This window comes from Cololabis saira, chromosome 5 (genome assembly GCF_033807715.1).
Source record: "Cololabis saira isolate AMF1-May2022 chromosome 5, fColSai1.1, whole genome shotgun sequence".
Classification (NCBI taxonomy): domain Eukaryota; kingdom Metazoa; phylum Chordata; class Actinopteri; order Beloniformes; family Belonidae; genus Cololabis; species Cololabis saira.
In genome coordinates this window covers 4,183,022-4,206,695 of record NC_084591.1, presented here as the reverse complement: position 1 = coordinate 4,206,695, position 23,674 = coordinate 4,183,022, and the positions used below count along the sequence as shown (strand labels likewise).

General features: G+C 41.3%; 1 protein-coding gene across 2 annotated transcripts in view; it reads left to right on the top strand.

Moving 5' to 3' along the window:
- syt12 (synaptotagmin XII) overlaps positions 1-23,674 on the top strand; it is a 51,692-nt gene that overhangs the window by 14,480 nt on the left and 13,538 nt on the right. For both annotated transcript variants that reach the window (XM_061722409.1, XM_061722408.1), the window contains exons 2-4: positions 9,348-9,408; positions 12,905-13,098; positions 17,250-17,654. In XM_061722409.1, coding sequence (XP_061578393.1) covers positions 9,363-9,408; positions 12,905-13,098; positions 17,250-17,654 — 645 coding nt within the window. In that variant the 5' untranslated portion in view covers positions 9,348-9,362. The remainder of the gene's footprint in view (positions 1-9,347; positions 9,409-12,904; positions 13,099-17,249; positions 17,655-23,674) is intronic.

The following is a 23,674-nucleotide window of genomic DNA, read 5'->3' as shown; positions in this document are numbered from 1 at the left end:
TACCTGTTCAGGTCCACCAGGTGACAGCTGGGATTAACGTCATTCCATGTTGATCCAGTCTGATCTTGTCTGAACTCTGTCGAGATTGACGACCCAACCTTCCACCAACAGAAGAGATAGAAAGTGGTGCTCAAGTGCACCTTTTGACTGCGATCATCCACCCCGATCTGAAAGTATCCCATGGAAACATCCGTCACCCGTGACGCAGCAGCACTGATGTGACTAGATCTGATACCATCACTTCACACATTCATCCTTTCACATCTCCGCTGGCGTGTGGACGAAGCAAACGCAGTCAGGTTCAAGTGAGGACTACAACTCGTGTGTGAATATAATCAGGAAGATTATTTTTGCACGGTAACCAGATATGGATTTGTCCTGCACACTGGAGCAGGACAGAATATGCACAGCCTCTGCAGTGAATGCCGAGATAAATCTAGAGAAGTCAGACACTCGACATCATGTGGGCACAAAGAAGCGCTCATGCACATTTACATCCTTCACTTCGCAGACGTGTGTTAATGAGTTGTCAGTTGAAGCCATTCTGTCACCTAAAGATGTGAGAGAGCTGCAGATTTGTGGGTAACAGCTGCAGAGGAGGACGCTCTGATCGCCCTCAGCTGGCTGGAGAGTTTGTCATGCGACTCTGCAGAGCCGGTCCGGGGGATCGTGGGAGAGACTTCTGCATCAGCAGGTATTTTGGTCCATTTTTCTTGAGCAAACGGCTCCAGCTGTCTGAGCTCCTGCAGATGTTCAACAGGATTCATATCAGGGTGTTTAGGAGACCGTCATCTCAGCGCTTTCAGCCGTGGGTTTCACTACCGGGTTCAGTCTAACCAGGAAGCAACAAATACCACAGTTCAGCGACTGACCACTAGGGGGATTGGCGATAAAAGTGAGTCGTTCTTCAATTCCCTCAAAGCTAAAATGTCCAACTAAGTAGCAGAAATGAACTTATTTACAGTCTGGTTTTTAAAAAAAGGGACGGTTTTAGCCTCCGTAGATAGATTTATCATCCATGATTAGTGGCTGATCAGCTTTGCTCGTTTTATCCATCATGTGAAGTCTGGTTTTGGGTCATTACTAGGAATGGGCGATATTTTACCGTTCACGATAAACCGTCAAAAAAATTCCCCACAGTAAGAATTTGTATCTCACGGTAAAAACGATAAATTCGATAAGTTGATGATGTTTTTGTATAAAACTGATTTATGGAAGGAAGGAAGGAAGGAAGGAAGGAAGGAAGGAAGGAAGGAAGGAAGGAAGGAAGGAAGGAAGGAAGGAAGGAAGGAAGGAAGGAAGGAAGGAAGGAAGAAAACAAGGAAGGAAGGAAGGAAAGGGGAGAAGGAAGGGAGAAAACAAGGAAAGGAAGAAGGAAGGAAGGAAATGAGCCTGAAAGAAAGAAAGAAAGAAAGAAAGAAAGAAAGAAAGAAAGAAAGAAAGAAAGAAAGAAAGAAAGAAAGAAAGAAAGAAAGAAAGAAAGAAAGAAAGAAAGAACAATAAATTCCCATTGGTGTAGTTTAGTATTTAGTATTTTAGAGCAGTGATTTGGCTCCAAAGACTGAATGTGGTGATAGATTTATAGTTACAAAGGTGGAGTTGAATTGGTATTTTTTTATCGTTATCGGGATAAATGCCATCGTGATACATTTTTTAGTCCATACCGCCCATCCCTAGTCATTACCCTGTTGGAGACCCATGATCTGTGACTGATGTCTCACTTGAAGATGAACCTATTAATCTTGAGACATCACTTTATTCAAATCTCTCTGCAAAGCAGCCCCGACCATAACTGACCCCCTCCGTGTTCCACTGCAGGGGATGTATTTCCTTTTCTGCAGAATTTGAAGCAAACCGGTTTCATTCCTAGAGGCGTGATTTGACCTTGGATCGTCTTTGTGGTTTTCTTGGCACCTTCTGCTCCTTCTGCGCTATCCTCCTGATCAACCCGGGGATGCATTTCCTCTGGCAGCCGGGCCCTGAGAGGTTGGCTTCAGTCCCACGGACCTTATGGATCTTTATGGTATTTGCAGCAGCAGCCAGAGTTCCTGATGGTCTCGTGGCATTTACCTCCTCTGACAGGTTCCTCCTCTGTGAGTTACTGACGATGACGGGACCACCCCAGGGTTAACATGGTAGCACTTTAACATCTCCCTCTGTTGTCTTTCAAACCGCCGTGTCAGACCTCCCTTCCAGGCAGTGGCGTCAATTCAGTCTTACTAAGGTACGGCAAGGTTACGAGTTACAGAACTTAACTAGAGTATCAATCCACACGTCCAGCAAATACTCATCACATTAGTCTACTATGGAGCTTATCTGTGTGGTCAAGAAAACTGGAACTTTTTCAAATGCAGTCTCGCTCACTGCAAAAACTCAAAATCTTACCAGGAATATTTGTCTCATTTCTAGTTAAAATGTCTCATTTTTAGTCAAAAATCTCATTACACTTAAAACAAGAGTCATTATCAGAAAAATGATTTGTTATTGGACCATTTTCACCTGTTTCAAGTAAATTTTCACTTGAAATAAGTAGAAAAATCTGCCAGTGGGACAAGATTTATCTTCTTATTACAAGAAAAAAAAAATTATTTTGTTACTTATTTTAAGTGAAAATCTACTTGAAACAGGTGAAAATTGTTGTTTTTTGAGTTTTTGAGTCTTGTCTTAAATGTAATGAGATTTTTTTGACTAAAAATTGGACATTTTAACTAGAAATAAGACAAATATTCTTGTTAAGATTTTGAGTTTTCTCATTACACTTAAAACAAGAGTCATTACCAGAAAAATAACTTGTTATTTGACAATTTTCACCTGTTTCAAGTAAATTTTCACTTGAAATAGATAGAAAAATCTGCCAGTGGGACAAGATTTATCTTCTCATTACAAGCAAAACAATCTTGTTCCACTGGCAGATTTTTCTACTTATTTTAAGTGAAAATCTACTTGAAACAGGTGAAAATGGTTTTTTTTAGTCTTGTCTTAAATGTAATGAGATTAAAAAAAAAAAAAAAAAATGAGACTAAAAATTAGACATTTTAACTAGAAATAAGACAAATATTCTTGTTAAGATTTTGAGTTTTTGCAGTGTATAATAACTAGTGAAATCGATCATGTTGTTCTTATTTGCATTTGTAGTTATTCCATAAATGTATTTAAAAAAACAAACATTTACATTTAACCCTTGAAGCAAAGGTGTGGCGGCTGCCGTACCTCGCCATACCCAATTGCTTCCAGGAGAACGAGGCATCGGACTCCGAATCGCTCCCAGCTCTGATATATATTTTACGAAAAGTAAGCAATTTACACTCCCAGCGATAAAACAGCACTTGCACTCTGTTGGTGCATCAGAGGAAATGATGATGATTGGAGTTCTGTGACTGATCAAACCCTCCGGCGCTGAGACCGAATTAAGTCGGTTGAGAGTAGATGAGTGGGGCTTCTTTGTTGGTATTCTGCCGCCTGCAGCTCTCTGACGCAGCGATCGCCCACTCTGCCTCATCATTTGTACTAAATCTGTCTGAGACATTGTTTTCCTCAGTCTCTTCCTCCCTCCCGGTTCTTATACCGCTCCACCTCGTCCTCCTGCCAGCCGCCCCTCCCTCCTCACGCCGGGTCTCTGGCTCAGGTGAGCTGGTCTGGATCGGGGGGGGTGTGGTGTTCATACGACGGCAGAAATGTTCTGAAACGGCACATCAGAGGCCGTCGGTGGGACCTGCACTGCGTCAGCCACTTTAATTGGCCTGTGTGGTTGTGGTCTGCAAAGTGCACTGTTGAGTCCACGCACACAAACGCACACAAACATATGCATACACACACACCCTGCAACCCTCCCCCAGCCCGTTTCTATATCATTAGCGTAATGCTCCCGTTTCCCCCAAGCTGCTGAGATGTGGGGAGACTCCAACAGGCCAGGATGGAGGAGAGGAGGAGGAATGAGTCACACACCAGCAAACATCCTTTTTCTTTTTTCCTCCCAGCATGCCGAGTAAGGAAGCGGCGCATCGGCGGGGGGGAGTGGTGGGGGGTTCTCTGTATCTTCAGCAAGAAAAGACGTTTCTCATTGTAAATCAAATAAACCTTTAATGGAGTATCGTTTACAACAAGCAGAGTCTGGGTTCATCACGTCCCTCAGAACTGGATAAAGCAGCCGAGAGACGCCTTTTCTGAATTTGCAACAAGGATCTAAAGTCCAAAGTGCCAAAAGCGGTCAATTTTTTAACCTACTGCATACTTTCATGCAAGCTTTAGCTGTGTCTGAGTGTTAAAGCATTCGAAATGGTTCCTTTACAAGGCCAACGTCGTCCCACATGTCCAACAACCCGTTGTGTGGATTAAAGATGAATAACAAGTGTATGAATGAATGAATGAATGAATGAATGAATGAATGAATGAATGAATGAATGAATGAATGAATGAATGAATGAATGAATGAATGAATGAATGAATGAATGAATGAATGGTTTATTTTGGACAGAATACATTGAGAAAATGTACATGTTCATTTCACAAATAAAATAAAAGGTAAATAGAAATGTCCGAAAAAGGGCTTATTACAGCATATCCTGTGCAGTGTATATCATTCACACAATATGGCATCTGGTGGATGATAATACACAAATAAGAAAATAAATATACAGTATAAAAAGAAAACAAAGAGAAACTGTCATTGCATTATATTATATAAAAATAGTAATACCAATAATGCAAAAAGAGGTATATAGTGGTGCTATTTTCATGTTAATCTATAAAAGGCTATACCAAAATAATTAACAGATTTCTTTATAACTGTTTATAATTTTTTATTTAAACATTTTTTTGAAAAGAAGTGTAGACATGACTTGAGGCAGCGTAGGAGACGGGACTTCAGGGAGCGTTCCTCGGCTGAGCTCCGGTGTGGGTTTCAAACCATCGCCTCGCCCTCGACGTGAGTCAACGTTAGTGTAATCCTTAATCGATGGGGATTAACGATGTGAAATGTTAAACTGTTGGTTTTCAAACTTCCTCCACAATGCTCCACATTCAAGCTTCTGACCAGCTCAAAGTCGGCGCTGGTGCCAACTCCAACCGGGTTCTACAAAGACCGAAATATTACCGAAGTTGAGTTTCAGGGTGTGTAGATGCCGATCCTGGCTCTGCAAATATTGTTTGGAGTCCGGATTTGCCTTAATACACCATCCCACCATCAACATCAGCGGCGTCCATGTTTCAGGAGGAAAGAACGTCTTTTCAGGGTCACGCATTTTAGATTGCGTGGTTAAATCTTGGTGCGATACCTTAGCTTAGTGCCAAGTTTGGCACGAGCACCGAGCTAGTACCGGAACCGCTTTGGATGAAAAGGAAGAAAAAGTATCAGGTCCTCTCACCCCAAGAAAAATCTAAAAGCCGCGTTTCCACTAGCAGAAACCTTTGACTGAAAAAATAGCATTTTTTTTTTCAGTTTTTTTTTCCAGCGGTCGACATCCGCTGCTAATCCAGGACGTGAGAACACACATGGAGGCGCACGTCGAGCACTGGAAATCTGCAAAAAAAAACAAAAACAGAACAGACACGAAACAGGCACGGAACCGGCCAAAACACGAGCAGCAACCATCCCAAGTCTCGAGATCCAATCACAACTAAGCTAAGCTACCGCGATTAACTAACCCCAAAAACTACAGAGCCAGCATGTAGGTGAACGAGCCGATATATATGTCTATATGCGTGTGTGTGTGTGTGTGTGTGTGTGTGTGTGTGTGTGTGTGTGTGTATTTATCTGTGTGGCTATGTGTGTGTGTGTGTGTGTGTGTGTGTGTGTGTGTGTGTGTGTGTGTGTGTGTGTGTGTATTTATCTGTGTGGCTATGTGTGTGTGTGTGTGTGTGTGTGTGTGTGTGTGTGTGTGTGTGTGTGTGTGTGTGTGTGTATGTCCGTGTGGCTATGTGTGTGTGTGTGTGTGTGTATTTATCTGTGTGGCTATGTATTTATCTGTGTGGCTATGTGTGTGTGTGTGTGTGTGTGTGTGTGTGCGTGTGTGTGTGTACATGTCTGTGTGGCTATGTGTGTGTGTATGTGTGTGTGTATATATCTGTGTGGCTATGTGTGTGTGTGTGTGTGTGTGTGAGTGCGTGTGTATTTATCTGTGTGGCTATGTGTGTGTGTGTGTGTGTGTGTGTGTGTGTGTGTGTGTGTGTGTGTGTGTGTGTGTGTGTGTGTGTGTGTGTGTGTGTGTGTGTGTGTGTGTACATGTCTGCGTGGCTATGTGTGTGTATGTGTATGAGTACAGTGTGTGTGTGTGTGTGTGTGTGTGTGTGTGTGTGTGTGTGTGTGTGTGTGTGTGTGTGTGTGTGTGTGTGTGTGTGTGTGTGTGTGAATATAAGTGTATCTATAGTGGAGGAGGGGGGGCGTAACTCCGCCACCCGCAAGACCAGAGGCCGACAAGGAAGAACCTGGAACCCAGGCCACCGGCAACCCCACAGAGGGGAGAAGAGGACGGGAGGCAACCCACCGCCAGCGAGGCCGAGGGGGGCCCGTGGGCGGGGCCCCCACGACCACGGGAAGAGGCAGCCAGGGAACCCACAGCGGCGGACCGGGACATGTGGCCAGGAGGCCCTCACCCCCCAGGCCAACGACCCCCACCCGGGGGCAAGCCTGCCCGGAGAGACAGAGAGGGCCAGGGGATGCCCCGGCCGCCGACGTGGGCAGGAGCACCCGCCCTCACAAAAGCAGCACTCCAGGACCAGAGGGGCGCCCCGCCGCGGAGGCAGCGGGGGGGACCGGAGACGAGCCCGGAGAGAGGGAACACCCCAACAGAGCGACACCCGCGGGGGCCAGACAACGGAGGGCCCCAGACCCAGGCATCCCATTCATCCTTCATGTGGTCACGTGATTTAAGTTTACATGAGAGGGCTGAACATAATTTCCTGCTTTTGGAATACCCAATGAGCAGAGACCTACTACAGGGCAGTTTTTTGCCCCCGTAAAGGTTCCCGAAGGCCACATTACGGGGCCGTTCCTGCTAATGGAAACACGCAAACGGTCTAAAACAATCTACCCGAAACTCCCGCTATTCGAATCGTTGTTAAGAAAACGTCACTTTAGAAGAATCCTCTCTCATTATGGGTCTGGGAATCCCTCCCACTGACAGCCACTGGTTTGGTACAGATGGTGTAACCAAACACAACAGGTTCGGGGCAGGATTTATGTCATGACTTATACACAGCAGCTTCAACAGCCACTATCCAACATGGCTGCAGAATTGCTAAAAACACATGTAAAAAGCATGTTTGTGCTGCAAAACCGACAACAGTCATCCACCAATGTTCCACCGCAGACATCTTAGACGTTGATGCCACTGTGTTCGACACTTCGTTTCTCTCTGATCTGATGTTTATCCGTCCAAAACCATCCAGAGACAGTTTACCTGGAGACCAAAGTTGAATCCATTCTGTCCTTTTTTCTACAAGAAGTTAATTTTGTCTTTACTCCATCAGCCTCTTCTTTTTCAAAATTAGATGAGAACAAAGTAAAACTCACAGTCGACTCTTTTCCTGGACAAAGAAGTCCTCGTTATCACGGCATTAATGGGTGCAGTGAGCCGGATTTTCAATTTGCATCTTTTCACAACGGCAACAACAACCCAGAGCTGTCGGGGCTCAGATTCCTGGTTTACAGATTAACATTTAAATCACTGCAGCTAACAAACATCTCATTGTTAGCAGTCACTGCAATCAAGCTGTTTCTCTCAAAAAAGGGGGCTGCGCCTTATTATCTTTCTTTTTTTTTTATATATGTTTCTATTGGCAGATTGTTTCCACAATACAGAGCAAAACAGACGAACATACCTTTTTTTTTTTTTTTTCCTCCCTCTCCCCATCCCTTCCCCCACGGTTATGATCATTAATTTTCTTTGGGAATAGAAAAAAAAATAAAATAAAATAAAAAATAAAACAAATAATAATAATAATAAAAAAAAATAGTAAATAAATAAAAATAAAAAGATACTAATATAGTGACATAACAAAAAAGTAGTAGTAGTGCAATGAATGTAAACTTAAATAAGAAAATAAAATGAGAACGAAACCGAAATGGGTTATCTAGAGATTAATAATTATTTCTTAGATCAATAATTAGCAATTCCAGTAGTAGTCACAAGTTATACTATTATTATCTTTCTTAATCCATGTTTAAACGTTCTCAGAGCCTGAACGGTTAAAAGGCAGGAAGGTGGCAAAGACACAGTTAACTTAGATCACCTGAGCTGGTTCTTAAATAGAGAGAGATCCATTTGACTTGGTTGATTATATGTGAAATGAAAGGAGGGAAAAAAAAGAGAGCTGGATGGTTTTCCATCGACCAGCCGCTCCCACTAATGAGTTTCCCTCCTCCACGTGTCCGTGCTGTGATGGATGGATGGATGGGTGGGTGGATGGATGGATGCACCTCCACCGTGCCCGTGTGTGCATCCAGAAGCAGCGCTGGGTGTCGGGGGTCGTCAGGGTTCTGGTCCCGTAGCGCTGAGCTGGTTAGCGCCGCCACGTTTCCTCTGACCGCCGCTGAAGGGGGAAGTTCAGAGGTGTCAAGTAACGAAGTACAAATACTTCGTTACCTTACTTAAGTAGAAATTTTGGTTATCTATACTTCACTGGAGTAATTATTTTCCAGACGACTTTTTACTTTTACTCCTTACATTTTCACACAATTATCTGTACTTTTTACTCCTTACATTTTAAAAACAGCCTCGTTACTCTATTTCATTTCGGCCTTTAATAAAAACTATCCAGTTAAATTGCTCCATCCGGATAGAGTGAATTTGGTTGTGGTTGTTTCAGATGTTCTTGTCCAGTTTTGTTCTTACATCCGTTCCCTCAGATTCCTGCAACTAAACTTGGATGTACATTCCAATAAAGGTTAGGATAAATGATAACATGAACATGAAGTTTGACTTTTTGCACCATTACAATACTTATAGGCAACTAGTCATCATATCTGCTGCTCTCTGAAACACATGTTAATGCTCAATAGTACACATATATGCTTCTTTAATATATTTACATTATACTAAGATGCATTCATTTTCAATGGCTTTTGTCCTTAATGGGTTTTTTCCCCCTTACATTACTTTTACTTTTATACTTTAAGTAGTTTTGAAACCAGTACTTTTATACTTTTACTTGAGTAAAAACTTGAGTTGATACTTCAACTTCTACAGGAGTATTTTTAAACTCTAGTATCTATACTTCTACCTGAGTAATGAATGTGAATACTGAAGACACCTCTGGTGAAGTTTGAGGGCGAAAGGTCAGAACGGCAAACTTATCAAAATGATGATGTAAAGTGGATTCCTGAGGTGGTGCTTGTTGTGTTCTTGCAGGCTGGCAGCGGCACCATGTCCTCGGCTCAGAGTGAGGATGTATCCGGCTACCAGCTGAGTGGTGAGTAAAACTTTTTACCGCATTGTAATGTTGCCATAACCGCCAACAACACTTATGAAGACTTCTGGCGTTGACGACAGCTACTAATGAAGAGTTTTTTTAAATCAAAGTCCTCCACACCTCTTCTGGTGAAGCAGATCCGGACTGAAGCCAGACCAGTCCGGCACCTGTATTCTGTGTTTATTTCTTAAGTCAAGCTTTTGTAATAAATGCGGTTGGTATACGCTCTCGCTGAGGAGTATGTGGAGAGGTTTGATGAAGGCAGTAACTATTGCTCTAAAATATCTGTGTACTTTTCTGCGTCAGTGCTGCTGTCACAGAAGTCTCTACTGTAGATAATGTTTCCCAGGAGCACCAATTAAAATCCCCATATACCAGGGGTCGGCAACCCAAAATGTTTTAGAGCCATATTGGACCAAAAACACAAAAAACAAATATGTCTGGAGCCGCAAAAAATGAAAAGTCTTGTATAAGCCTTAGAATGAAGGCAACACATGCTGCATGTTTCTATATTAGTTAGAACTGGGGGAAGATTTTTTTTTTTCATTATGCACTTCGAAAAAAAATCGAAATGTCGAGAAAAAAGTTGAAATGTCAAGATTGAAGTACAATCTTGAGACAAAAGTCGAAATGTCGAGAAAAAAGTCAAAATGTCGAGAAAAAAGTCAAAATGTTGAGAAAAAAGTCGAAATGATGAGAAAAAAGTTGAAATGTTGAGAAAAGGGTCAAAATTACGAGAAAAAAGTCGAAATTTCGAGAAAAAAATTTAGAAAAAGTCAAAATTTTGAGAAAAAGGTTGAAATAATGAGTTTAAAAAGGAAAGGAAGAAGGAAGAAAAAAAAGAGAAAAAAAGGAAAAAAGAAGAAAAAGAAAAAAGAAGAAAAAAAAGAGAAACAAAGGAAAAGAGAAAAAAAAGAGAAAAAAAGGAAAAAAGAGAAAAAAGAAGAAAAAAGGAAAAAAAGAAGAAAAAAAGGAGAAAAAAAAAGGTCAAACATTTTTGAAAAAGCTCCAGGAGCCACTAGGGCGGCGCTAAAGAGCCACATGCGGCTCTAGAGCCACGGGTGCTGACCCCTGCCATATACCATCGCAGAACCGGGCTTTTGGACTTTCTGGCCAGTAAAAGGCCTGATGGTCGTCTCCATCTTTGGTCAGATACAGACGGGGCCCATTTCTTCCAAACAGGATCAGAAATACTTATTCTCAGACTGAAAAACATGTTTCTACTGCGTGATTGTCCGTCCCAGATTCCTCCGAGCCCAGAGATGCTGACACCGCATCCATTCAAGGTTAACTGGTTAATTTGAGGTTGTTTTAAGTGGCATTTGTGAACGTGTCTCCATGTTCTTGCCTGTGAATGGATGATGGATGATTTCAGGCCCGTATCAGTGCCCTTGATGCACAAAGGTTCCTTCGGATTCCCTGAACGGGTCAATCATATTCCATATAGACCAGGGGTCGGCAACCCGCGGCTCTAGAGCCGCCCTAGTGGCTCTGGAGCTTTTTCAAAAATGTTTGACCTTTTTTTTCCTTTCTTTCTTCTTTTTTTTTCTTTTTTCCTTTTTTTCTTGTTTTTTTTCTTCTCTTTTTTCCTTTTTTTTCTCTTTTTTTCTTTTTTTTCTTCTTTTTTCCTTTTTTTCTTTTTTCTTCTTTTTTCCTTTTTTCCTCTTTTTTTCTTCCTTTTTCCTTTCCTTTTTAATCTTGACATTTCGACTTTTTTCTCAACATTTCAATGTTTTTCTCAACATTTGGACTTTTTTGTCAACATTTCGACTTTTTCTTTACATTTCGATTTTTTATGAAATTTTGACTATTTCCTCGACATTTCGACTTTTTTCTCAACATTTCGACTTTTTTCTCGACATTTCGACTTTTTTTTTCAACATTTCGACTTTTTTCTTAACATTTCGACTTTTTTCTCAAGATTGTACTTCAACATTAATCTTGACATTCTGACTTTTTTCTCGAAATTTGGACTTTTTTTTTTCAACATTTCAACTTTAATCTTGACATTTCGACTTTTTTCTCGAAGTGCATAATAAAAAAAAAAAAAATCTTCCCCCACTAATATAGAAAACATGCAGCATGTATTGTCTTCATTCTAAGGCTGATACAAGACTTTTCATTTTTTGCGGCTCCAGACATATTTGTTTTTTGTGTTTTTGGTCCAATATGGCTCTTTCAACATGTTGGGTTGCCGACCCCTGATATATACAAATACCTTTTAATCTTTCTGACTGTCATTATTTTTAAACATTTAACTGATTTCATTAGCTATTTCTTTTTGTCAGACAAATAACTGCTGAAGGCGAAAGGATCGCTGAAACATGTCAGGTAACTCCAGTTTAAGCTCAAGTTTGAGTTGTTTGCATTGTTGTTCCAAATATTAAAGGTTTTTTAATTTCCTATCATGTTTCGCTGATCCTTTCGCCTTGAGTTATTTGTCTGACAAAAACAACTAGCAAATTAAATTGTAACCCAGAGACAAAATAAACTTTATTAAATACTTTTACTGATTTTCTCACCCTTTTGTGGACATTCTCTGCCCACCTTTGCTCCTCAAAGACCCTTCCACTGACGTCACCTTTCTTTGGACTGCAAACTTGGATGTATACTAACAAGTAAAACACTTTTTTTTGTATAGATATCTTTATTGAGGGCATTAAAAAAAGAAAAAAAAAGAAGATTTACAAGAACAATATAATTATCAATATTTCCCCCCCTTTTTTTTAACTTTTCATAACATTAATTAAACCAAAATAAATAATAATAATAATAATAATAATAATAATAATAATAATAATAATAATAATAATAATAATAATAGAAAAAAAAGAAAAAAAAAGAAAACATATGTCTATCAATACTAGAATAAAAATGAATAATAAATAAAATAATCAAGTCCTGTGTAAACACATTCATTAATATAGTCGATGATTCAGATCATTAGTCCAATAAAGGCAAAAAATCCAAAAAAGGTCCCCAAATAAGGTCAAAGTCTCTAGTTGTTTTTCTAACGGAAAACAATATTTTTTCTGGAGTACTATATGATCCAAGTAAAACACATTTGATGAGTAGAAAATGTTAAATATCTGAGGTCAATACTTCCCACAAAGGAACAAAATTAAACTTCATGCCGGAGTCACTTTTTTTCTTGGCATCTCGACCTTTTCCACGTGACATTCTCTGGTATTTAACTCAAACTGATTTTTCAATCCCACCCTCTGACTTTGTGAAATTACTGCCTGCAGCTATCTGATTCCTATCAGATTTCATGCCTCCCGTCTCTCTGAAAGTCCGCCGTCACTGTTAAGTGACGGGCCTGAAAGTGTGTTGAACGATTATGAGTTTGTTAAAACTCCCGCTGGGTTTCCATCTGCAGTGATTTTCCACCAGAGATCAAACGTTGGAATGACACAGTCACGAGGCGGCTGTGGATTAAAACTCGTGTGAGCGTGAGAGGATTAATCTGTGTGTTTTGTGTGCGTGTGTGACTCAGTGGTGCGGAACCCCCCGGGCTGGGAGGTGGGGATCTACCTGGTGGGCTTCCTGGTGCTGCTGGGAGCGGCCGGGATCAACATCTGGAAGCTGTGGAAGTCCGGCACCTTCCCCGCGCCATCGCCCTTCCCCAACTTTGACTATCGGTATCTGCAGGAGAAATATGGAACGTCCTTCTCAGAGGTCAGACAGAAGGTAGGTTCACACATGAAAAGATTTGGAAAGCAAGTGGGAAAGATGGATATATTTATAAATAAATATGCATGATTGAAGTATGTTTATGTTGTATACTGACAATATGCAAAGTTTCCTAAACAGAGGGGCAGATGGAGAGAAATAATTAGACAAGGTGGCTAATCTAACAAATTTCTTCTGAGTGATTAATGATTTCTGTAAATTAGAAGAATAAGTAAAATGTTGAAAAAGTTGAAATGTTGAGAAAAAAGTTGAAATGTCGAGGAAATAGTCAACATTTTGTGAAAAAAGTCGAATTGTTGAAAAAAAGTCGAAATGTCGAGAAAAAAGTCAAAATTTCGAGAAAATAATCAAAATGTTGAGAAAAAAGTTGAAATGTCGAGGAAATAGTCAACATTTTGTGAAAAAAGTCGAATTGTTGAAAAAAAGTCGAAATGTCGAGAAAAAAGTCAAAATTTCGAGAAAAAAGTCGAAATGTTGAGATTAAAAAGGAAAAAGGAAGAAAAATAAATAAAAAAGAAGAAGAATATAGTAGAAAAAAGAAGAAAAAAGGAAAAAAAAGGTCAAACATTTTTGAAAAATATCCAGGAGCCACTAGGGCGGCGCTAAAGAGCCGCATGCGGCTCTAGAGCTACTGGCCCAAACAATATTACAATAACTGAGATGTGGATAAATTAAACTGTAATAAAGTATGTTTAAAGAATTCTGCGATATAAAAGCACTAATTTTTCTGATGATACCAATTGATTTCAATACTTTGTTGTTGACAAGATTAATATGTTCGGACCATGTTAACCTTTCGTCAATTAAAATCCCTAAAAATTTGGTAGAGGAAACCTGGGTTATGTCGTTATCCCCAATAGTGATCTTTGCATTGGATTTACAGTATGTTTGATTTTTTCCTCTAAATATAATAAAATTAGTTTTTTTTACATTTAATGTTAACTTATTTATCCGGAACCACTCACAAAATTTAATAATGCCAGAGTTGGCTTCACTAATCAAAGAATCAAAGTTACTGTGTGTCGAAATCAAGTTAGTATCATCAGCAAAAAGAATGGGGAGCATAGTGGAGGACAGACAAAAGGTAGGTTCATACGCCCGGGGTGTCCAGCCGTCACCCCCCCCCCCACGAGCTGCTTCCTGTCGTTTAGTGGCTGCGTTCAGTTACATCGATTGTTTCACCGCCACGTTCTAGTTCAAGCCTTCATATTTGGCTCTTGGCGGTCCTTAAATTACCATTTCCAGCCTCCTCATCTCATCTGTGAGTTTTAAAAGAGTAATTTGGCGTGCAAAAGCTTAAACCCCTTTTTTAAATCCTTTGCCTGTTTGCACAAAAACATACAACTCATCAGGTTGTACTGGGTTTTATTCACTGTGGTTTTACTTATTAAAATCAAGCCAAAAATGAAAGTAAGTACCCCAATGATCTAATAGTGTGGTTGATGCTTCTGTGTCGAACAGATGACACATACCCACCAGAGAGGGGGACTTTGCTCAGTAACCCTTGCAGTATTCTGGTGAGCACCTCCCCAGAACGGTAACTGAGCGTCACACCACAAAAGCCGTGATTGGTCCACTTGCCGGCAGAGTAGTTCCTCCTACTTATTTCCAACTATCGGTTCTTCATCCGATTCTGATGTAGATTAAACAGTTTTGACCAGGATTTAGCTCTCGTAGAGATGTCCTCTTATTCTTGTCTGGACTAACTGCTACACGAAGTTCATGGTCCACTTGAAGAGACCAGCAATCCCAAACCATCACCTCTCCGCCACCGTGCTTGACACTGACTATGTTTACATGCAGTAAGTACAAATTTTCGCTCATCTTCTTGTAAATCTTCTATCCCGGTACTTTCTACCGTCTACAAATGCAGAAATGTTCATATCCTTCATTACATTTATGAAGTGATTAGTCTCCTCCTGGTCTTGTGTTTCTCCGTGTTTATAAGAACGTCCTGGACTCAAAAGACCAGGATTCCTTGTGAACAGAACATGTGCAGAAAACAAATTCCTGTTCCGTTTGATGGGGATATTCCGTTTGGCGTTTACATGACTGAATATTCGTGTTTTAAAAGGAGTAACCCAGGGCTCATATTCAGGTTTTTAAAAACCCGAATATGAGCAAATTCAAAGGGGTTATTGGTGTTTACATGGCCGCGCAAATTCGGGTTATTGCCAATATTTGGGTTTTAAAAGGGTTTGATGCATGGAAACGCAGTCAGTGATATGTTTACTCATATTTTAATGTTTCAGACTGGCAAATGTTCCAACGATGTTCCAACGACAGGGTTGATGATTCACTCCAATTCAATCCTATAAAAGTGGTGAGTGGTACTTGGTTTTGCCCAAGTACCACTCACTTGGTATTGACAGATTTATTAATTACATTTTTTTCTGCACTTTTGGTAAATAAAAGCACAGTGAAACTAGACCCCCATATGAATATCAAAGGTGATGCCAATAATCCAGTTTGTGTTCATACTGCACCAAACGCAGACACATTTTCTTGCCTCTCGGGGGAAATGAAAGTATTCATCGATTTGCTCTTCAGTAATATTCAATAAACACTCATTATTTTTCTTTGTTATGAAATTGTCATTAAAATGTTTATAATTTAGAATACATTTTTTATACGTTGCCTCGATTGTAGTTAGAAACCCTGAACTATTTAAACAAGATGGTGATTTATCATAATTAGTTCCCTTTAAGGCAGGATACTTCCATGAATTACCCGTGAATCTTTGCTCTTGTCCAGGGGCGTCTATTTGTATTGATTATTCTATTATTTAATACATATAAAATAACTACAAATGCAAATCAGAACAACATGATCGATTTCACTAGTTATTTTACACTGCAAAAACTCAAAATCTTAACAAGAATATTTGTCTTATTTCTAGTTAAAATGTCAAATTTTTAGTCAAAAAATCTCATTAGATTTAAGACAAGACTCAAAAAGTCAAAAAACAACAATTTTCACCTGTTTCAAGTAGATTTTGTTTGCTTGTAATGAGAAGATAAATCTTGTCCAACTGGCAGATTTTTCTTCTTATTTCAATTGAAAATTTACTTGAAACAGGTGAAAATGGTCAAATAAGTTATTTTTCTGGCGATGACTCTTGTTTTAAGTGTAATGAGACTAAAAATGACTAAAAATTAGACATTTTAACTAGAAATAAGACAAATATTCCTGGTAAGATTTTGAGTTTTTGCAGTGAGCGAGACTGCATTTGAAAAAGTTCCAATTTTCTTGACCACACAGATAAGCTACATAAACTTCTGTAATAAGCAGAGGTGGGTAGTAACGAGTTACATTTACTCCGTTACATTTACTTGAGTAAGTTTGGGGAAATGTTGTACTTTTAGGAGTAGTTTTGAATCACTATACTTTGTACTTTTACTTGAGTAGATTTGTGAAGAAGAGACTGTTCCTCTTACTCCGCTACATTAGGCTACGTTGAGCTGTTACTTTTCTTTTATCCCTTTTATCCACGTACGCGTCAATCTCATGACATCACTGGGTGATTCTTTGGGAAAAATGTTTGTTTTTGCATGTTTTGTCACATTTACACAGACTCAAACACACACAGAGTTTCTATGAGTTCATGTTTGTTCTAGTTCTGCCTGGTTAAAAAAGAAAAGTACAAAGGCTGGAAATTTTGTGCTACTTTTGCTTAATTTATTTTTTTATTCTGTTATTTTATTATTTATTAAAGTACTTGAATTTACTTTAAGCTTATTTTAATTTAAGCTATTTTTTATTTTTTATTAATTTTAATAAATGTTATTATTTTATTGATTTAATTAGCCTGAAGATGATTATTTTGTACTTTTGTCTGTTTGAATGGTTGTGTTAAAAAAATAAGACGTTACTCAACAGTTACTCAGTACTTGAGTAGTTTTTTCACCAAGTACTTTTTTACTTTTACTCAAGTAATTATTTGGATGACTACTTTTTACTTCTACTTGAGTCATATTATTCTGAAGTAACAGTACTTTTACTTGAGTACAATTTTTGGCTACTCTACCAGCTCTGGTGATGAGTATTTGCTGGACGTGTTGATTGGTACTCTAGTTAAGTTCTGTGACTCGTAACCTTGCCATCCCTTAGCTTTGACTGAATTGTCTGCTCTTGTCTGCTCCATGAAGAGGGTGGCGGCCAACAACCACCGCCGCACCTCCACCACCTCCAGCCGGAAGCCCAGCCTGGCCCTGGGCGACACCCCGGACGCCTTCAGGGACCTGGGCCACCTGGAGCTGATGAGCAGGGAGCTGGACCCCACCGGCTCGGCCCAGCTCAGCCGCTCCCTCTCCACCGACTCGCTCACCTCCATCTCCTCCATCGCCAACAACTTCGGCCACGACTTCACGGTGGGCCAGCTGGAGGTGACCCTGGAGTTCGAGCCGTCCCGGCAGCTGGCCCACGGGCCGGGGGTGCTGCACATCACCGTGCACCAGGGGAAGGACCTGCTGGAGAAGGAGGAGGGGGACTTCCCCGGCTGCTTCATCAGGCTCTCACTGGGGCCCGAGGAGCTCAGCGTGGGAGTCACAAGAGTAAGAACACTTTCCTCTTGTACTGATTGTATTCTGCTCTTTAGAGGACCGTCTGCGTTTCTTGTATCAAGAAAAATGACAACGGTCCTCCTCGAGGTTCGAAATGGTTTAGTTTGCTACGGTAATCCGGGTCTCTCTGAAAGCTCAGAACTAGAGTTAGATAAGTGAATATCTAACTCTTAGCAAGGTGGTGAATACCGGTGGAGAATGGGCCCGAGTTCCCAGCCTGGGGCCCGTTTGTTTGGTTCTCCAGGCCACGTCACATCACAGGAACGTCCTCAGAACCCTCTTTTCTCTGGTGACTCCTCAGGAACTGTCCGTGGTACTGCAACTCCAATAATGTTGTCTACTAAAAAAACAACTATCAAGAAAACTGGAGAGAAAATACATGCAATTAAATATGAAGACTGCATCCTAACTTGAAAAAGTATTTAACCCGTATATTCAACCCAGATGTTGCAGCTACATGAAACCAGCCCAATTCAGTGCTTGTGGCTCGGTGTGTTTCCCGCCTCTTTCCACCTTATTTTCTGTCAGATTACTGTCCATAAAGACCACTAGAGTCATGAAAGTGGAACAAAACCAGAGTGCGAAATACGGGGGGCTTCGGGGGGGTCGGACCCCCCCAATTAACCCTTGAGCCCCCCTGAAGGACTCAAAAGCCAAATTTAGGGGGGGTCTCAATGTTGTCAAAAAAATAAATAAATTAGGCTATATAATATAATATGATAATTTGATTGTCACTAATGGTCAATTAAATATGTCTAAGAGATCGCCATATCAAGTAAGTACAATTCAAAACTTTTTTTGGTTTAACACAAGTCCTGCACCTTTATGTATGCAAATTAGCCATGTGCGCCAGCAGAGCGCAATGACCGGCTAGTTGAGATGCCAGAATAACATGGCTAAGCAGAAGCTAACTCAGAGTGTGTCACTTGCACACTTTGGGTTCACATCCAAAAAAAGGTGTGAGTGTCAGCCAGAGATGAGGAGAGAGACGATCTCACAACAGAGGGTCCCGTTCCTCTCCCCCCTCTGGTGAAAGAAGTGAAGTCGAGGCCGAGTGCTCCGGGGCAGATGCTACTGCGCCGCCGCTGCAGCAATGACTTGCTTTAACTTAAGGTAAGAGGCCAGCCTGCTTAATATGGCCTGAACCCACCTGAGAGCTAATGTTTTTTTTAATTATTGTTATTATTATTTTGCGTTATGGCCTGTTATGAGTGTGATTTGTGAATGTGTAAGCTGCGTGAACCCACCTGTTGAGAGCCATCATGTTTTTTTTTTTTATTTTGCGTATTCACCTGTTATGAGTGGAATTTGTGAATGTGTTCACACAGCTGTGTTAAAACATAATTTCCTGGATGGTTACATAACGTTAAATAATCAGTCATCATTGTGCAGGCTGAGGATCTGTTTAAGTGCACTGATTGCACGTCTCCGATAGTGGCATTTGTTGTAATTACTGTTATTTGAATGCACAATTCATTTTCATTGTATTTTTTTTTATTTATCTAAAAAAATACATTAGCCTATTTTATTTGTTTATTCGTTTCTGCAATGCACTGGTCGTGCGCCAGTGTCCTATATCTGGCATTTATTCATTAAAGCAGCACAACGTAACTTTCAGCTTTTCTGAGTTTGGCGGCATCTTTTGGACAAAAGCGGTATTGTTTTACCAGAAAGAACACTACGTTTCCCATGAGCACCAGCGCGTACTGCCGGAAAACTCCTGTCCCGTCGCGTGCATTTGTTTTGATGAGAGAAGACGGGACGCTTTTCTGTTTCACCAAGTGAACAGACGGAACGCAAAAAAAAGATGTTAAACTGCTGGAAAGGAACTGGAATTTACCGGGATACCTTAAACAAGGAAACCAGGGAGCGGTATATGGAGAAAATAATGATTATTAACGGCCTGGATTCATATGAAATCCCTACTGAAGAGCCATGTGTTTCAATAAATTTGTATAATAGTACAACATACAGTACATGTTTTGTATCCCTCTTACTTCTCTTTTCTTTTTTTTGACTGCTATATTATGGTGAAGAGGCTCCGAGACGTGAGCAATATTTTTGTTTTCCTCATGAGATTATTTTTTTCCTTTGCAGCTACAAATAAGAGTTAATATTTTTTCCTCAACAAACTAGTTTTATCTGAAGATTGGGGTTAATTGCACCGCAGAGAGCTGGCCAGCAACTGCGTTTAGCTGGCGAAGTGGGGAATAAAACCTGTGTTTTGATCCGACCCGGTCTGTGCGAACGTTTGTGGTTTAAGGCTGATTTATGGTTCTGCGTTAAATCGACGCAGAGCCTACAGCGTAGGGTACGCGGCGACACACACCGTACGTTGCGTGTCGCCACGTACCCTACACCGTAGGTCTGCGTCGATTCAACGCAGAACCATAAATCAGGCTTTACTGTGTGGAAGGTTTCGTCGTTACAGCTGCGATCCAACCGAGCCGACGACTCTTTCACTCTTTTACTTTGTTATATCAGATACTTGGCCTGCGTGGTTCTGCCTCCGGGCAGGAAACCGTTGAAAAGTTAAACCATTATTGATCTTTTCCCCACGTCTGTTGTGTGGAGCTGCTGCAGCCACAACGCAGCAACGGGTTACCAGCTTCTGCGGAGCTGCGCTCCACGCCCTGCCCATTTTCTTCTCGACTGCGAATCGGGAAGGAGGGGGAAGTGACGTATGCCGTAAAGCAGTCAAAGTCGTAAAGATTTGTAGTTTTTTAGTGTGGCAGGGTTCCTACCATGCTCCTCAAAGTTACATAGTGCCAGTGAAGGCGATACAGACCCCTCAGACCATGACAGAGGTTCATTAAACCTGTTGGAAGTTGATGTACCATCACAATGACTCTGGAAATATGATATTAAAGTGGAAAAGTTACGTAATGTCGCTTTAAGTGCACTGTGCACCAGTGTGGTGCCAATTAATGTCTTTTATTTATTTTAATTATCAGATCTAAAATGGTTAAAAGTGTGCCTGTATTTGTCATAGGCTATAGTAGGCTGATTGTATTGGTTTATTGCATAGGGCCACACGTGAGTTAGGGACCCCCCCGAATATGGATGGGTATTTCAGACACTGAACAAAACAAAAAACTCTGAAGGAAATGTAATAATTTTGCTTTTCAATTACATTTTAGTTCTGAATTTATTATTTAACTGGATTTTAGAGTTTTATTTGACGTTTTTTATCATCATCCGAGGTCGGGTTGTGGGGCCAGTGGCCTCAGCATGGTGGTCCAGACCACTTCTTCCAGCTCATCTGGGGGGATCCCAAGGTATTCCCAGATGCCCGAGCCACCTTATCTGGCTCCTCTCTACGGGGATGAGCAAGCTTTTCATCTTATCTCTAAGGGAGAGCCCGGTCAGCCTGCAGAGGAAGCTCATTTCTGCCTCTTGTATCCGCAATCGCTCTCTTTGGGGCACCACCCACAGCTCCTGACCACGGGCGAGGGTGGGAGCGTAGACCTGCTGGTAGATCCACAGACGACAGACTGATGCAGATTCTGCATCACTGCAGAAGCCGAACCGATTTTAGCTGTCAATCTCCCTCTTCATTCTTCCCTCACTCGTGAAGACTCCAAGATACTTGAACTCCCCCACGTGGGGCAGGATCTGAGGACCACGGTCTCGGATTCGGAGGTGCTGATTCTCACCTCGTCCGCTTCACATTCGCCTGCAAACAGCTTCAGCGAGAGTTGCAGGTCACGGCTTGATGAAGCCAACAGAACCACATCATAACCCAATTCTGAGGTCATAGAACCGGACTCCCTCTACTTCTCGGCCGCGCCTAGAAATAGGGCTTGGTCGTCTTGACGTCATCACCTGGCGGAGACGCCCTCTTGGATGCTACCTGAGCTGCTCTTCGGACCACTGCACTGTGTACAGACGTGCTCCCTCTTCGTTGTGTCTTACTTGTAATCGTTACCTTTTGTTATTCTGTAACCATGGTAACCCGTTGCTGTGTTGTAGCTGCAGCAGCTCCACACATAACAGACGTGGGGAAAAGATCGCTAATGGTTTAACTTTTCACCGCTTTCCTGCTCGGAGGCAGAACCACGGAGACCAAGTATCTGAGATAACAGTAAAAGAGTCATCGGCTTGCTTGGATCGCGGCTGTAACGACCAAACATAACCTTCCACACAGTACCACAAACAAACACTAACACAAACCGGGCTCGGATCAAAACACGGGTTTATTAAACCACAAACAAACACTCACACAGACTGGGGTCGGATCATTCATACGGGTTTTATTCCCCACTTCTCCAGCTAAACGCAGTTGCTGGCCAGCTCTCTGCGGTGCGATTAACCCCAATCTTCAGATAAAACTAGTTTGTTGAGGAAAAAATATTAACTCTTATTTGTAGCTGCAGAGGAAAAAATAATCTCACGAGGAAAACAAAAATATTACTCACACCTCAAAGCCTCTTCAACATAATATAGCAGTCAAAAAAAAAGAAAAGAAAAAAGTAATACAAAACATGTTCTGTATGTTGTACTATTATAGGCTACTAATTTATTGAAACACATGGCGAGTCACACATTTACCAAAGCAGCTGCCAAACACTCGCAAACAAGGTAGCTGAACATGCCGGTTGTGCAGAACTGCGGCAGTAAGTCCTTAATAGTAGGGATTTCATATGGATCCAAACCATTAATAATCATTATTTTCTCCAAATACCGGTCCCTGGCTTCCTTGTTTAAGGTATCCCGGTAACTTCCAGTTCCTTTCCGGCATTTTAACATCTTTTTTTTGTGTTCCGTCTGTTCACTTGGTGCTACTACACTGTTTGTTTACACTCACGAGGCATCCAACATGGCCGCCGCGTCCCAGAATGCACCTCGGTGACCAAGCCCTATTCTGTCTATATAAGTAGTTAACAAGGTGACAAAGGGCAGCCTTGGCGGAGTCCAACCCCCACGGTAAACGAGTCTGACAATGCAGACCGAGCTCTAACGCCATATGTAGAGGGGCCGGACAGCCAGTATGAGGGATCCTAGCTCCTCATGCTCCCGGAGAACCCCTACAGGAGTCCCTGAGGGACACCACACATATACAATTTATATTATTAAAGGTACGTAATTACATTTGCAGTTTCTTCTCTTAGCGCGTATCTGTTCAGGTGTTTAATTTCTTACTTCTGTGTTTAAGTCGTGTGATTGTGAATCTTCCTCTCAGACGAAGTGCAACATTTTTCCTCCATTTTTGCTCCATTCTCATTAAAAGTATTAATATGGGTCAGAATGTGTGTTTGTTTGTGTGTCTAACTTGTGTATCTATGTGTGTGGTCGGGGTCGTGAAGGTTTTCTTTTTTTTTGTTGCTTTATTTAATTATTTCTGTGACTTATGTTTAATCCTGTAAAGCACTTAGTAAAATGATGTATGATGTATGAAAAGTGCTGCACAGATGAAACTCAGTGAACTGATTGATAGGTCCGTACGGAGTGGATTGCCGCAGGTCGTGCAAACTCTGTTAATGGCAAAGAATCAACTCTGATATGAGTTAAATAAGAACGAGATGAAAACGCCCCCGACTTCACCCCCTCTGCTGCACCTGCCGCTTGCCTTCTGCTCTCCACTCACGCTGCCAGGAGAGGAAAAGTCCTGCCTGGTTGTGAGTCATCGCTCGGCTCTGCGTCTGCGCTCCTGCACGCACTTTTGCAGGCTCCACACGGCGGATGCAAAGATGCATCAGTTCCAATCTTTTTCTGGTGTCGTTATGTGTCCAAGCTGGACGTAATCAGGATGAAAGCAGCCGCTGATCACTGATGTAAGAGCCTTGAAAGGAGGCCACATGCTGACATCAGCTCCCTTTTGTATTTTATCCAGCGTTTCTCTGCTGTCGCTGCTTTTGTTTCCCCGTCTGTCCTGTTTTCTCTCACTCTTTTACCCCCCCCCCTCCTGTGTTTATTTGATGTTGCTGCTTCTTGCTTCTCTCGACCTTGAGCTCAAGGTCGTCGTAGCTGGTTTGTGGATCCACATGTTGTTTCACTGTTTTGTTAAAGCA